We start from the raw sequence: 17245 nt of genomic DNA, 5'->3' as shown, positions 1-17245 counted from the left end.
GTAATATTATAATCATAAAAAATAGTTACGGCGTACCTTGTAATAAATTTAATCATAAAAAACAGCAGTCACACACTTTGAAATTTTATAATCATAAGAAACAGTCACCGTACACCTTGTAATAAATTTAATCATAAGAAACAGCAGCCACACACCTTATAGTATAATCATAAGGAACACTCACCTCACACCTTGTAATAAATTTTATCATATGAAACAGCAATCACACATCTTGTAATCTTATAATCATAATAAACAGTCGCCGTACACATTGTAATAAATTTAATAAGAAGAAACAGCAGTTACACAGTTTATAATATTATCATCATAAAACAGCCATTGCATGTTTTGTTATAAATATAATTATAAAAATCAATCATTGCATTCTGTTACAAATAAAATCATAAGAAACAGTCACCGCATACATTGTAATAAAATCTAATCATAAGAGACAGCCACGCACACGTTGTCACATAAGAAACAGTCACTGCACACTTTTAAATAATTACAAAGCACAGTCGTCGGACACCTTGTGATAAATATAACCATAAGAACAGCGGCGCAAATCTGTCTTCAACATTGAGCGGGTAGGGGTAAGACCGCTCCCATATATATAAGGACACCGCTTGCGATGTCCAAAATATTTAGGAAGTTAAAAAACAATGCTATGGAGATTCAGGGGAATAGAGTTGTCTTCATCATTGGGAGGCGGGAAGATTTGAGGCTTATTCTGGGGGGCATCAATTTCATCTTACATTCTTTTGTGGCAATCGGACAAAAATCATCAAATTTCTCAGCCAAGACACATTTCAAATCGGATTATTGGGGGGACAGTCTCCCTTAGCTCCAAGATTGGAGGGGAGATGTCCCCCTCATCCCACCACAAATATAATCATAAGAAACAGGTGTCGCAGGGCTTGTAATGAATATACTAATAAGAAATGGAAGTGATATACCTAGTGTTATCGAGTATCATCTTCAAACTGGCACACTTGCTTGATCGTCTAATAGTTATTGTAATTAAAAAAAAACACTTGTTGTTTCAGTAGTTGTAAATGATGAGCTAAATTATAGGACGAAGTTTACATTTGGAAAATTTGTGAAACATCATTCATATTTTGCAATTTTGAAGAATGAAAGGTGAGTTTACCTTAACAAATTTCGTTTATCATATTTGTTCACGTATTTTGTAAGGATATTATTTTGTTATCTGAGTGTCATGTCAAAGTTCATGGATATAGTAAATACTTACTCTCAAAAATCGAGAAACAAACAATCTAATTTGTTTCTGCACAAAAAATTAGTTTTCGTAGTTATGACTACAAAATCATTGTTAGTTTAAAATGGCGGTTCTAGCTTGAGTGAAGCTAAATCAATCATTAGAAGAAAGTAATTAAATTAGTGATTTTAATGTATAGATCATAACTTCTAGTGAATTGTACAGCAGGAACTTTTGTTTGTGCAACTAAAATTGCAAAATTACAGGTGTTTTAATTTTACAGTTCCAGTTTTATGTAGAGCTATTGTAGAACCGTTATAATACATTTTCTTAAAGTTTTATAGTTGTACTTGCACAAACGATTTTATTTGTTGCACAACCAATCGATGAAGGAATTAAGTTGCATATCTTGAGTTTTATAATTTTGCAGAAGAGCAATTTAAAATTAACGTTATACTGTGCTAAGTCATTTCATGATACGCCATTTACAGAAATGTCAAATCTTCTTAATGTAAGGAATTCAGTTATGGCATTTTTATGACCGATAGAGTAGAGTGGATAGTGGTCATAACTCAAAATAACGTTTTCGAGTTATGCTACCTTACCTTTACCATCGACACGTAGCACAAACGATTGACACTATTTACTTTTAATTGGTTGAACTTGTTGCTCTCTTTTGAATATTTGAATTTTTAAGACTATTGGATAAATGTTTGGAAGCTTATTACATATTATGCAACCCTCAAAGTATTAAATATTGAATGGTTGCCCAACAACTTCATTAAATGTCTGAATTGTCTACCTATTTGCAGATGCATGCCGTTACCATCAAACTGTATTTTTGAATACTTCATTTCGTTAAATTTTAATGTAATTTCAAAGAGTTCTTCATTCATTTACTAATTTTGGGGGAAAAGTTTAATTTTTCTGTTGGTATATTACCCCCTCTTCTGTTTAAAAGTAAACGGCAATGGATAGTTAGCTGTAGAATGTACGTTTATGTGTGTGTTTCTGTCTCTCTCTGTGTTTTATTGCATCTCGTAACTATAAGCGCAGAACATGACATAAAGTTTTTGTTGGGTTTGTTACAGATTTTAAAACAATAGAAAAATACAATGAATAGCAAAAGGCAAGCTAAATTTCTAGAAGAAAGAGATTAATTGGAAGAATTGCCTGTTTTCTCCAACGGGTGACCAAGGATCCTCTTGTATAGCCATGATTACAAGACGTTAGTTAAAATCTTGCAAGAAACTCCTTCGAATGAAGTTTGACGCCCTGCTTTCTCCCCTAAATACTGAATTCCTGCCCAAAAATTGATCGAAAAGAAGGAAAATTACCATAACACATACCATAAAACATGCCATCAACAGACAAAAGATAGACATGATATCTCGAAAGAAACTACCACTGTTAAATAAAAAATCCCTATCAACAAATAAGATACCAGAAGAAACGCTGCCTCTTCAAAATGGTCCTGCTCTCAATAAAGAAAGGGTAACTCGATCACATTTCTCCGAACCTGACATTAAACACATGTGCTTTTTCTGTGAGGAGGAGGAAGGCCGCGAAAAATTGGTTTCAGCAGCGACATTCGGGATAAATCCGAGCGGACAGGCTTTGCTCGTCGAAAATGAAAGAATCCTCAAAAACTAACAAGTTATTGTAACCTTGTTGTCCTTGAAGCGAATTATCACAAACATTGTTATGTTAGTTTTCTTACTAGATTCTGGAGTTCAAACAAGTTCCAAAATCGGAACACCGACAAGAGTGAGTCTTCAAAAGTCGTTTCCGGGTTTGTCCTGTGAGGTAGTAAGGTTTATGCAAGATACCTACTTGTATAGTCAAATAGCACCTCTATTTCATCTGACTACCCTTGTTGATGTTGTTCAGCGGCTGTTATATGAGTGGAGATTTCATAACGAAGATATTAATAAGTCTTGCTTAAAGGACTCACTACTGGCATTGTTAATGGTTTAAGAGAAGACAAAGTTGACCGGGATGTTGTACTGTCTTTCGAGGGTGATGTCCACAACATATTCGAAGTGGTCGGGCAATCAATGCACTTAGAGATGACATGTGTACGGGGAGGACGGTTCAGATTCTACGTAAAGATATGTTTGGGGTATATCGTAAGTTCGATGGATCTTTTGCTGAAGAATTTATTTCAGAAATTGTGTATCGCATATGTCACTCATATTCTTCAGGATGCTTTTAGAGGGTATTACTACTGGAGAATGAACAGAAAGTGAAGAAATGACCTCGGAAAACCAAAATCTAATACGAAATACCGTTGTTTCTATAGCCTAGCGTAAAAATAAGACGAAAAGAGTCTGTATCATCAATATTTAACTCTAAAAACAGAGAAACCCCTTTCCCGCAACGTGTAGGACTACTGCTTTATAGTCAAAATGTAGGCACAGACGTTATTAACAAACTGTTCCACCTCGGATTGAGTATTCATGTAAGCGAGTGAAGTCCGTAATGATCGTCTATTCTGCACTAGTCATTTGGCTCTGCTAATAGTTAAAGAAGCAGTCCGTTGCGTAGTAATGTTATATAAGTTGCAAGTACAATTCTTTATTACTTCAAAAAATATATATATATATAGCAAAAATATATTAATTTTGGTATGTAGAGTCACGTTCTACTGCTATTCGGATTTTCGGTTCGCATATCCTGACGTAAGTAGAAAGTGTCCTCACCGTTAAAAGTGATCTGAATTAGTTGGGTTTTATGGCCCTTTATTAAAGCTTTGATAGTCTCGGAAAACTTCCGTTGCCGCAAAACTTGTTTCGTGAGCCCTACTTCTGCACCAATTGCAGCGTATACGGCTGACACCACAAACGCTTGAGTAAGATCTTGCTTATTATTGTTCAAGAACTTGCTACTTTGCATGCATTAAAAATTGCCTTCTTCAAACTGGGCAAAAATAATTCTCTCAAGTGATCCATAAGTTTCTCCGAGAATTTGGCAAGAATGTCATTTTTTTAAAAAATCGCAAATGCATAATGTCTCACTTAATGTTTTATGTCACTTCAAAAATGGATTTCTGTGTTGGTACATCAACATGAAAGTTTTATCTGAAAGGACGCTACACACTCACAGCACTGGCTTTGCAAATTATAACAAGTATCAGCATCATCGCTGAGGGTGAACGCCATGTTTGATATGATTGCCCTCTAGCGGTTGAAGTCGTTTCTAAAGATTCTAGAAACGGAAGAATTGCTGTGAGTTAAGTGGGCTGCACACATCATAGTTATCGATTTTTCAAGTAAGTTTTTATTTTATGAGATTTTGAAATCGGAGATTACTTTTGTGTTTACACTCTATATAGGTTATTAGATTACATTAGTATTTTCATCAGAAAAATATGAAAGTCATTATACTTGTGACTTAATAACTCTTAAACCACACGACCGATCTCGATCAAATTTTCATCGTAGATGAGGTTCGGGCTTGGTATGGTTGTTATTATTTCACTTTGACGGTGCAACTTAGGGGAGGAGGAGGAGGAGGGGGAGATATTTAAAAATGAACAAAAATGAACTATATTAGTGCCCAATCCATATGCAATCGACCAGTTATAAACTTTTTACTTTAGTTGTACTTTGGATTCAAATTTAATTCTTAAAAATGAACAAAACAAGGAAAAGATTCCTTTATATAAATTCAGATCAAAAATCTATTATAAAATGTTAAGAATTATTATGTAATTTGTCTGCGAATTCGTTTTATGTCCTGAAGACAGTTTAACTGACATTATGAACTTCCTCATTATGTAAATCTTGCGTTGGCAGACTTCTTCGTCTGAAACAAATTCCAGCTTGTACATGAATTCGATTTTCTGAGTCATGGCGTGGTTCTACGTCACTTTGGGTAACAATCTCAGCAAAAGAAATAGTATATAATCTCACAATATTTCCGGGATGGAAAAGTGACCAGACATTATATCGTGGACTGTCTCGATGTAACTGGGGTATTGGAAACTCATTTTGTCTTCAGACTTTGTACGTTATAGTCTTCATCAGATAAATCTCGGAAGAGTTACTCTTTTGTCAATCCCAACCAAATTAAGGACTCGAGTGACTGTAGTGGGACGATATCTTCAACAAGAAACTCAGGTATGTGCTTGAGAATTCTGTCAACTGCCAAGAATGTTTCTACACGTAAACTGATTAACAAACACCACATAACTAATTTGAAACATTAAAATCAATCATACATTTGAGGCTTGTATCTTTTATTCACACCTAGAATTTCCAAGTTTAATTAACGTTGTATGACTCTTCTATCAGGAGTATAGGAGGGAGTCGGCTATGTTTAACCACTTGTCTTATTAACCCGAGTATACTCGGAATCCTGTTATGTATATTATATTATTAACCCGAGGCTGCAGAGTTAACTCGGGATAATAATGTTAAGGTTTTTGTTAAAGGATTTATGACGTCATAGCACCGTCAATTATATATTTTATTTCAAGCGTTGTTAGTGGCATCGAGTGTACATTCCAAAAAGCAAATAAAAAATGTGTAAAATAGCTAAAATCTTTGTGACTAAAATATGTAAGGCAAGTGGTTAAGATACAAAACCTCTCGCAACGTACTCCAATTAGGATAAACCTTAAGCATAACCACACACAGTTTTCGGGGTCACTGAGATGAACAGTGTCACTTCCAATGCCGTTTAAATCCAAATTCAGCCCCGTAACTTGAGGGAGGAAGAGATATTTAAAAATGAACGAATTCATTCATTCATTCATAGTCAAATTCATAGTTTTCGGGGTCACTGATATGAACAGTGAAACGTCCGATACCGTTTAAATCCGAATTCAGTCTCGCAATTTGGGGGAAGAGGAAGGAAAAATTATATGAAAGTTGTCGAAAATGATCAATATTAGAGAGCACTTCAGTAATAGTATAAAGTGACGGACTAGCGAACATATTACTAATTTTTCGTATTTTTACCATCGAACCGAGTAACACGCTAGTTAGTATATGTTGAGAAATTGTATCGAAAAGGACATTTTAAAATATATAAAAAATGACATTAAAGTTTTTTACAGTTGATAATGAAATGATACTCTTTCTTTTGTCAGATGTCGCTTTTCATATTCCCAGAAGGTCATCGTGCAGGTCCAGCACCAGAAAGTTTCCTTCCGTTCAAGAAAGGCGCCTTCTATGTAGCAATTCAGAACAAAGTACCAATCATACCGGTAGTGGTGTCTCCATATAATTTCCTCAAGGATGGAAAGTGGACAACAAGATCTGGTAACGATTATTCATATGCTTATAATTAGTTTGTAAGAAAACGTTTTCCTGATCAACTATTGTTAGCAAATTATTTATTTTGGTTGAACAATGCTATTTCTTGTTAATTATATTAGAATAATACTCAGAAGTTTGTTGTAGATGTGATTCAGTGGCTAGAAACTTCATAATTTTGTCCCTGAATATGGTCCCTCTCACCATATCCAACAAAAGGAAAATATATGTTTCATAAACAAGTGAAGCAACTTGAAATAAATAATATTATTTATTGGGAGCGAAGGGAAGAAATTGGTATTACATTTTACAATAAAAAGTGTAATGGAATTGGATCTACTGTCCCTTGTACTTTAGCAAATGACAAGTGTGAGAATATTGTCATATAATGTAGGTTCACTTTATCATTTAACTGACTTTATGAAAGCGTTTGATACTGTGAATCTTGATAAAAATTTCAAATTATATTACATTTTCTAATGCTGTTTGAGAAAACACATAATGGCAATGCAGTAACAGTCAAGAGATACAGAAAAAAATGTTATAACATTCACACAAAAGAAGTGTAAATATCACTTGAATATTTTAAGAGCCTCACACTAAAAATAATACAAAATTTTCCATTTTTCTGTTACATGTTTATTCTTAAGTGAAAGGAGATAATGAAATGCAACTTACCACAATCATAGATAATGTTATTCTACAACAGAAAATATGAACCTGAATAATTTTCGGTTTTATCATCCATAGAAATTATAGTTTAGCCAGAATAACAATTCTTCCGAAATCTAAGTTAAGGCAGCGACTAGGGAGAAACAAACTCAGCTGTATTTGCATACGTTTCATGTTCTTTCGGTCCCCTGTGAACTACTTTTTAAATAACATTATTAAATTTTAATAACTGTATGTTAAAAGTGTTTTGTTTATTACGAACTAAATATAACTATTATTTAAAAAGTACTTCAGAGGATTCCAAGACAACGCGATACGTTATCAAAAGCAATTGAGTTTGTTTGTCTAGTCGTTGTCTTACCTTAGATTTTGGAGGATCCATTATTCTGGCAACACTGTAATTTCTATGGATGGCAACACTGAAAATTCTTCAGGTTCATATTTTCAGTTGTAGAATAACATTATCTATGATTGTGGTAACTTGCATTTCACTATCTCCTTTCACGTATGAATAAACACGCGAAAGAAACATGGTAAATTTTGAATTATTTGTTTGTATGTCAAGCTCTTAAGATTTGTCTTAGGTTAGAGCAATGGATATTTGAGTCACAGTCAGTGAGCGATTCTAACTGCCCTTGTCGTTTCTGTGTTCATGTTTTGTCTTGTCGAGTCTGGCAGTCATGAAAAGTATATTAGAGAGTGAAGCAATTATAAAGAAGAAAGTTTAAAAAATCATATTTTGATTACATAGTGATCAGCCGTTCAATGTTTGAGTGTCCTTTAAGTATAGAATTTTTTATTTGAACGAAGAAACAATCATAGAAAGTAGTATTACATTTTTAAATTTCAACCTTTTAAGTTTTGTTTGGTAAGATAATAATCTAAGAATACAACTATGTAACTGTAGGCCAAAAATTAAATCCCTGTAGATATTTCTTCAATTAATACTTTGAGAGCTGGCCTTATTTAAGTCAAATGTTTCCTAATTCCTTCCATATTTGAAGTTATTTTCTTTTCTAGAAAAAGTGATTGAGTCTTCATTTGTTAACTACGCATAACCGTTTTAGAAACAATTGGAACTAGTTACTTTTAGCGTATTTGAAATATATTTTTAAAAAAAGACAGAAATAAGTTGGAAGTAATAAAATCATGAAACAATGATACTGGCGACATGAAATTTTAAAATTAGTTCTGATGCGACGTAGAATGAAGTCGTAGACGCCGTAAGTGGTACCAAGTAGAACATTATATGCAGTGTATCAGTCAGTTTCATGAGATAAAATGAAGGCACAAATCTACGTCGGATTCAAGGCTCCAAATTATGTTCAGGTCTGGGTTAGCACGGGAGGTGTTCAACTTTATGCCGATATTCCTAAAACTCCGCAACAGCAATTCCAGCTGTTTAAATGGACGCATTACCGTTCTGGAATTGACGTCAATGACCGGAAACAACACCTAGATCATAGGATGCACATGGTCCTCTAAAGTAGAAATATAATCACAAGCAGTGACATAATTGGTAAGCGTCAGCACAAGAACCAATAAAAACCAGGATATTGTGCCTCGCAGCATCACGGTTGAGCGAAGATATTTCGAATCGGACGCTACTTTGTGCGTCCGCCACACATAACCATGACCAGTGTTTTGAAATATGGTAAATTATGTTTCATCTTCCCATATTACACACATTGTCAGTCATCATATTTGGCGGTACCGCGGGTGTCGTGCAAAAATGTTATGGTCTCTTATCAGCGGATTTGCCCGTGTAATCCGACCCAGTATATCCATATCATTAACTCGCGGCGGACTGTGATTGTCGGCACAGACTATGACAGGAGATGCTTGAGTTCCTCCTGTCACATGCGCTGCAGTCACACGACGGTTGTGACTGACATACCGCTTTAATGGTTGGCAGGACCTGTCACTGAGGGTTTTCTTCCGATCAGATACAGCAGAACTTTATTCTAAATCAATATATCTTTCGACACCGAGAATTCAATTTGGTCTGATTTTTTTTTTCAATTACTGGTGTATTATCTTCGTCGATATAGGTTTTGCTGTGAGTTTTGTAGGCCGTCGACACCTTGGACACTGCACATTACAGTTCTACTGCTACTCACGTATTACGGAGTTTTACCTAACACTCCAGTACCAAATTTCACATAAGTAAATCCCCACGCTAAGCGGGTTTGCATATCCAGGCTCCTAACTATGAAAATATTTACGATCACTCCAACCCCAATCATTTCACAGATTCAACCTGTTGTATATAAGTTATTAGGACGTAAAATTGAATGTAATTTATACGAAAAACCCTTTTATGCATTGCAAGACCTGTAACGTCCAAATATTCACCACAAACTTATAGTTGTATCGACATAAACAAACAAACAAAAAAAAAAGTGTGGAGCAGGAAACCACTTTACACAAAAGTCAAAAGAGGTCATTGAAGACATACGAACTGGTCGAGCGGTTTGTGTCACTAGTCTATCAATCAGAAGTTTCTGTGTTCAAACCCTGTAGAAAATATTCGTTTTTTTTCTGAAAAGTGTGTTCCTATTTTCATCAGAGGACTGAGAACATTTCTTTGAATAAATCTTTGGAAACTACTTTTCTCTCAAATTCGATTAGAAGCGAACATTATATGAATTGAAAATCTAAAATCCACAGCTGAGAACAAAATATTAAGTATGTTCAATATGTCATTATTATCATTTGATTTGTAATTAAAAACTAATTATAAGCATTGACGATTTCAGAAGATTCTCCCCGGTAATGGTCAAGATATGAATGAGAAAAAACTGATAAAACATTATTAGTCTACTTTGAGTATGATCGAAAATAACTTATGGCCACGAAGGGGAAATTTATGTCGACAGAGTCTCAAATTCTCCGACGGGTCATGACCTGAAATTATCATTGTTTGAAAGGTTTCCTTAACAAATAGAATATTATATTTATTTCTCGTTCTACGTTTTGAAATGGAAAAATCATAATTTTAAATAGAATTATAATACGATAAGCATAAAGATTTATACAACTAATGAAGTAAATATTTTTGTGTAAGCTATCGATTTCTATTCGGATTAAAACTCGAATACTCGTTTGCATCACACTTTAAAGTAATTCCTCTCTATATATATATTTCCTACTGGAAAGCATGTTTAACTCCAATTACTTAATCAATATTTTTAATAATATATTTTTATTGTAATACTCTTACTATTCAATGTTGTATGCACTTAATTTCTCAAAGCAAAACCTCACAAATGTATAATTGACTAGTAAATATTATCAAATAAATTATCATTTAGTTTACGTAAACATTGCATCGCCTGATTTGAAACTCCGTATTTAATAATAATAATAATAATAATAATAATAATAATAATAATAATAATAATAATAATAATAATAATAATAATAATAATAATAATAATAATAATAGTAGTAGTAGTAGTAGTAGTAATAATAAAATCATAGCCATATCTTTATCAGAATTTCAGGCTTAGTCAATAAATGAATTCAACATAGTCTCTATTCGAAGCTCTATTTAATCGAATCAGATAGAAATACGAAGAGGAACTTCGAGAACAGGTAAAAGAAAAATGTTACTTTGGTGGGTTTGGAAGTAACTTTTAAGAGTTTTTTTTTTAACAAATTACAGACAAATGCCTTGGACACTTTTTTCTTTTCTTTAAGTTAACTGATTCACCGAACGTATCTGACATATGAGTAACTTGTCTCTATTTTCTACTCGGTTATACACTCTTTTCCATTAACCTTGAACGACAAGAACACGAACACAAAAACATCTACATAGGTATGACAGTTAAAATTCCTAACTTCCCTCACGGGGAATCGAACCCGGGACCACATACACCTGAGGCGCACGTGCTAGCCACTAGACCAGCGGGAAGAGCAAATGAAATGTATTTTGTAGTGTCTGAAGTTTATAGCTATTTCACCCTGTTGTAGTATGTCTATTGATTTTTTAATATTTACCGTATTCGTTACTTTGAGGAATGATATATATTATTGATATAGGCTTTATTACATATTCGGCCATAAATATTATATAAATTATCAGAATTATTCATGATCTTCCATGGAAATTCACTGGTGCATGCACAGTAGACAGACAGTGTAATTGGAAGATGAGTTCAACAGAGATTATGTATTTCGCCGATTATATTTTATTTAATAACTATTTAGAAGAGATAACGAAAACGAGTCTACATAATGAAGATGGAATTTCCGTAGAAGATAGAATGGTGAGGTGTATACGGTTTGGGGTTGATATGGTTGTTGTTGCAGAATCTAAAAAGAAAATTAATAAGATGTAGAAAACTTGAGAAAGGCTTGTAAAGAATATGGGCTGAAAATAAATGTTAGAAAGACAAAATCCATGGTGATTGAAACGAAGCGATCGGTGTGAAATATAGAAGTAGGAGCGGGAAAAAACAAGTGATTAGTTTTCGATATCTGAGTACTATTACTAGTGATGATATGACATGCGAACGTGAAATAAAAGCAAGGATAGAAATGGCGAAAAGAGCCTTTAGGATGGAGGAAATAGTATTTTGAGGGGACCACGAATAGAGTTGTAAAGAAAAAGACTCATAAAATGCTTCGTTTACTGTATTTTACTGTATTTATAGGACATAAACATGGACGAAACTGTAGAAACTGTTAAGAAGGAACTGTATCATGACGGATGTGCTAGAGGATATGGTGGCAGGGAAGAGAGGGAGAGGACGAATTAGACTATATAGAAACAGAATTAGGCTATTGGCGATATCAAAACAGAAAAATCGTATGTGAAGATGGAGAGGTTAACAGAAGATCGTGGAGCATGGCAGCTTCTCAGCTGCGGTGACCCGCTGGTAATGGCGGAATACTTCTGATATAATGATACTGATTATGCACAGTAGGAACAGAAATATCCACTTTACTGTCATTGCTAATACGAATCACAATGCAAATTTCTACAGGTTGTCAAAATACCTCGCTCTAAAAGCTGTAGAAAACTATCTGTTACTATGCGAGGGAAAATCATAGGTCGAGCAACAATTATACAAATTGCCATTCAGATAGCTAGGGGTATGAGCTGTGACGAGAAAACAGTGAAGAAATTGATTTAGCGGTATGAAGAAGGTAGTGAATATTTCACATCTTGGCCAAGAAGTAGGAGACCAATAATAATAATAATAATAATAATAATAATAATAATAATAATAATAATAATAATAATAATAATAATAATAATAATAATAATCCCAGGAATTTATATTTATTTCCAGCAAGACTTTTGCATACCCTCCTAGTGCAATATGATGTTTTTGTAAAACGGCAATTATAAAATTGTCAAGCTGAATTTGAAAGTCATAATAAGTAGTGCTTTATTTATTTATTGCACAATTCTTTTATGCCAGTAGCTTTCGCCACCTTACTCGCTCTTCATGCTTACTCAGGAGGAAGCTGCGGGTCCCTAGGTTGGGAACTACTGCTTTCCACCAAGGAATTCAGACATCCTGTTAGAAATTTGTGTTCTGACCAACATCAGAAAGTTGTGTTCTTCTGTTTCTACTGCGCATGCACCAGTGAATTTCCATGGAAGATCATGAATAATTCTGATAATTTATATAATATTTATGGCCGAATATGTAGTAAAACCTATATCAATAATATATATCATTCCTCAAAGTAACGAATACGGTAAACATTAAAAAATCAATAGACATACTACAACAGGGTGAAATAGCTATAAACTTCAGACACTACAAAATACATTTCATTTGCTCTTCCCGCTGGTCTAGTGGCTAGCACGTGCGCCTCAGGTGTATGTGGTCCTGGGTTCGATTCCCCGTGGGGGAAGTTAGGAATTTTAACTGTCATACCTATGTGGATGTTTTTGTGTTCGTGTTCTTGTCGTTCAAGGTTAATGGAAAAGAGTGTAAAACGTGTATAACCGAATAGAAAATAGAGACAAGTTACTCATATGTCAGATACGTTCGGTGAATCAGTTAACTTAAAGAAAAGAAAAAAGTGTCCAAGGCATTTGTCTGTAATTTGTTAAAAAAAAAAAAACTCTTAAAAGTTACTTCCAAACCCACCAAAGTAACACTTTTCTTTTACCTGTTCTCGAAGTTCCTCTTCGTATTTCTATCTGATTCGATTAAATAGAGCTTCGAATAGAGACTATGTTGAATTCATTTATTGACTAAGCCTGAAATTCTGATAAAGATATGGCTATGATTTTATTACTACTACTACTACTACTATTATTATTATTATTATTATTATTATTATTATTATTATTATTATTATTATTATTATTATTATTATTATTATTATTTAAAATACGAAGTTTCAAATCAGGCGATGCAATGTTTACGTAAACTAAATGATAATTTATTTGATAATATTTACTAGTCAATTATACATTTGTGAGGTTTTGCTTTGAGAAATTAAGTGCATACAACATTGAATAGTAAGAGTATTACAATAAAAATATATTATTAAAAATATTGATTAAGTAATTGGAGTTAAACATGCTTTCCAGTAGGAAATATATATATAGAGAGGAATTACTTTAAAGTGTGATGCAAACGAGTATTCGAGTTTTAATCCGAATAGAAATCGATAGCTTACACAAAAATATTTACTTCATTAGTTGTATAAATCTTTATGCTTATCGTATTATAATTCTATTTAAAATTATGATTTTTCCATTTCAAAACGTAGAAGGAGAAATAAATGTAATATCCTATTTGTTAAGGATACCTTTCAAACAGTTAAGATTTTAGGGCATGACCTGTCGGAGAATTTGAGACTCTGTCGACATAAATTTCCCCTTCATGGCCATAAGTTATCTTCGATCATGCTCAAATGGACTAATAATGTTTTATCAGTTTTTTCTCATTCATATATTGACCATTACCGGGGGAGAATCTTCTGAAATTGTTAATGCTTATAATTAGTTTTTCACTACAAATCAAAGGATAATAATGACATATTGAACATACTTAATATTTTGTTCTCAGCTGTGGATGTTAGATTTTCAATTCATATAATGTTCGCTTCTAATCGAATTTGAGAGAAAAGTAGTTTCCAAAGATTTATTCAAAGAAATGTTCTCAGTCCTCTGATGAAAATAGGAACACACGTTTCAGAAAAAAAAAAACGAATATTTTCTACAGGGTTTGAACACAGAAACTTCTGATTGATAGACTAGTGACACAAACCGCTCGACCAGTTCGTATGTCTTCAATGACTTCTTTTGACTTTTGTGTAAAGTGGTTTCCTGCTCCACACTTTCTTTTTTTTTTTGTTTGTTTGTTTATGTCGATACAACTATAAGTTTGTGGTGAATATTTGGACGTTACAGGTCTTGCAATGCATAAAAGGGTTTTTCGTATAAATTACATTCAATTTTACGTCCTAATAACTTATATACAACAGGTTGAATCTGTGAAATGATTGGGGTTGGAGTGATCGTAAATATTTTCATAGTTAGGAGCCTGGATATGCAAACCCGCTTAGCGTGGGGATTTACTTATGTGAAATTTGGTACCAACTGCCGAGCCTTGCGGTCGCCATTTGACCATTGCCGAGATATGTATCTGACGTGTTTCCAACCGGAGGTATTTTCATTAAATTGATAAGGATCTGTTTATTTACATTACTAAGAGTGAAGGATTTAGATTTCTGGGTTTTCCACATTTATGGCCATATTAATCCGTCACGTAGGAGGGATGGCGTGACTCGGTGAGCACACTCTCCGGGGAAAGGGAAGGAAGGAAGCGGCCTGGGACCTATAAGTTAGGTACCAACCCGGCATTTGCCTGGTGTGAATGAGAAAAAAACCAGGAAAACCTCATTCAGGATGCCTGGCTTGAGGAAGCTTTTTACACTTATTTGACCCAGTGGAGTGAAAGCGTTAATAAAATATAGAATTAGTCCCTACAACTGAAAGTAGGAAAATAAACTCAAAGTTGAATTTTATAAACAGGTAGGAAGTGGATCATGTGCATATCGTTTTGGGACAACTTTTCTCTACAAACACGTATATATGACGTTATTTCCAATATATCTCTAATCAGTTAATAATTATTAGCTTCACAATATTTATTGACTAACTTACAATTTTCTACGGAATTCATTTGCTTCTAAATGCATTCCAAATTGAAGTTACTTGGGGCATTATTTAATATTATTCAATATTATTTAATTGAGCTAATTTTTCTTACGGATTACTTTGGTCTGATGTGGGATCATTTTAACATTGTCTATAATTAAGGCTCTAGATTAAAGAAACGTGATGTCCTGTCAAAATTTACAGTATACTGAGAGTTGCAATGTAATGTGAATCTGGGACTGTTGCACGGATAACCTGTAAGCCTGTTAGCCCTAGCGCTGTAATGGAAGTTTATTTCAATTTTGTTATTTCATATTTTTCACTGTCTCCTGCAGAATTTTATTCTAAATCAATATATCTTTGGACACAGAGAATTGAATTTGATCTGAATTGTTTTTTTGCAATTACTGGTATACTTAAACTTAAGCCTGCATTCTCGTTTAATTCTCATGTATTGTAGTGAGCACATAAATAATCTTGTCCTTCAGCGTATCTTTAGTCGTAAAATAGTGTTTAGATATTTTACATTTTTAAGGGATAAATAATGATTTATTATTTTTTTTCCAGCCAAAATTATCGTCCAGCTGATGGATCCAATTCCAACAGAAGGATTGACCTTGAATAACGTCACAGAACTTGCTAATAAGACAAGAGACATAATGGAGAAAGAATATAAGAAATTATGGAAAGAAATTTGCTAACAGAGTATTATTCAATGCAAAGGAACACCATTTTTATAGATGGTTTTGAAGAAAGGAACATGCACACTCATGGGTGTTTCTAACAAGTTAAAATTGTGGGGGACGAGGACGACTCAAATGCTGCTGGATCCCAACTGAATTTATGTCAAAATTATGAGTAAATGGTAATTTACTTGAATTTTGAGCTTGAAATGTTAAGCATACGGTTGCCATTGTACGTATTTTGTACGGACTGTTTGTATTTTTGGTTCGGTATCCGTGTCTGTATCACACAAAGCATCAAATAGGAAAGTGTCCGTATTTGACAGCTTTTGTAGCTACCTGAAAATTTCCGAGTCGGGAATCACTAAACTCTCAGGCAAAAAAAAGAATTATGTTTTCATCATATAACTTATATTTTAGTTACTATTAATAAAGTAATTTATGTTTTTAATAAATGTCTCATTTTTCCTTTCCAGAGTTCTTTTGGTTATATTTAATATACGTAATTTAATGGCATGATTTATTATATTTGTGTTAATGAAAAAAATATAAAACATGTTAGTTTCCAATAGTGTTTTAAGTATTACAGTAAACAATTGTGTGATAACCAAAAAAAGTTATTTTTAGGTAAGAAATTTCAACGCATTTATTTTGTGTTTCTTTGATGGGTCGTCATTTTAAGGCTTGTCCGTATTTTGGATCAAAATTTATGACAACCCTAGTTAAGCGTGACGTATTTCCGCCAGATTTTTTTTTATTAATTTGTTTCCGATTGGTTCCAACGTCGTGTGTTGCATATGGAACTTACAATGATTATATTTTACATTGACTTATAAATATTATCATGAAAGAGAGAGTTATAATTTTTTTTTAAGATTCTGAAACAGGGAATTTTGAAGCTCAAATAGATCAAAGATAAGTAAGGGAGAGAAGTTATTCGCATGAAAATAAAGTGGAAAATACACCAACCTATGCTTTCTGTACGTACCAAATGTGTTGTTTGGAACTGAAAATGTGAGTTTTACATCCTTGCACTTAGGTTTAGTGCAGTAGTAATAAGATCACTTAAGTCACCCCTTCATCACAAGTTTCTTCCGTTACTGCCGCAAATTTAAGTTTACATACAATATGGTTTTTAGGTAACTCCTTCGCCTTGACGTAGGAATTACACTCTTAATACTATCCATTAATTTATTCTTTCTCTACCTTCCTTGTTTTCCTTCTACCATATCATGTCATTCAGAATATAATTTACTGTCTAACAAGATCT

At 33.5% G+C, this 17245-nt stretch overlaps 1 protein-coding gene across 2 annotated transcripts; it reads left to right on the top strand.

Moving 5' to 3' along the window:
* The first annotated feature begins 1324 nt into the window (after nucleotides 1-1324).
* Nucleotides 1325-16344, top strand: LOC145665966 (putative 1-acyl-sn-glycerol-3-phosphate acyltransferase acl-2). 2 transcript variants are annotated; one of them, XM_081733076.1, is made up of 3 exons: nucleotides 1325-1389; nucleotides 6315-6486; nucleotides 15860-16344. In XM_081733076.1, the coding sequence occupies exons 2-3, from the start codon at nucleotides 6315-6317 to the stop codon at nucleotides 15991-15993; spliced, it is 306 nt and encodes a 101-aa protein (XP_081589202.1). In that variant the 5' UTR covers nucleotides 1325-1389; the 3' UTR covers nucleotides 15994-16344. The 2 variants fall into 2 exon arrangements, with proteins under 2 accessions (XP_081589202.1, XP_081589198.1); XM_081733072.1 differs by having other exon boundaries at nucleotides 1352-1485.
* Nucleotides 16345-17245: the final 901 nt, after the last annotated feature.

This window comes from Thermobia domestica, chromosome 1, assembly GCF_964235325.1.
Source record: "Thermobia domestica chromosome 1, izTheDome1.hap1.1, whole genome shotgun sequence".
NCBI classification, from domain to species: domain Eukaryota; kingdom Metazoa; phylum Arthropoda; class Insecta; order Zygentoma; family Lepismatidae; genus Thermobia; species Thermobia domestica.
This window is presented reverse-complemented; position numbering and strand designations above follow the sequence as displayed.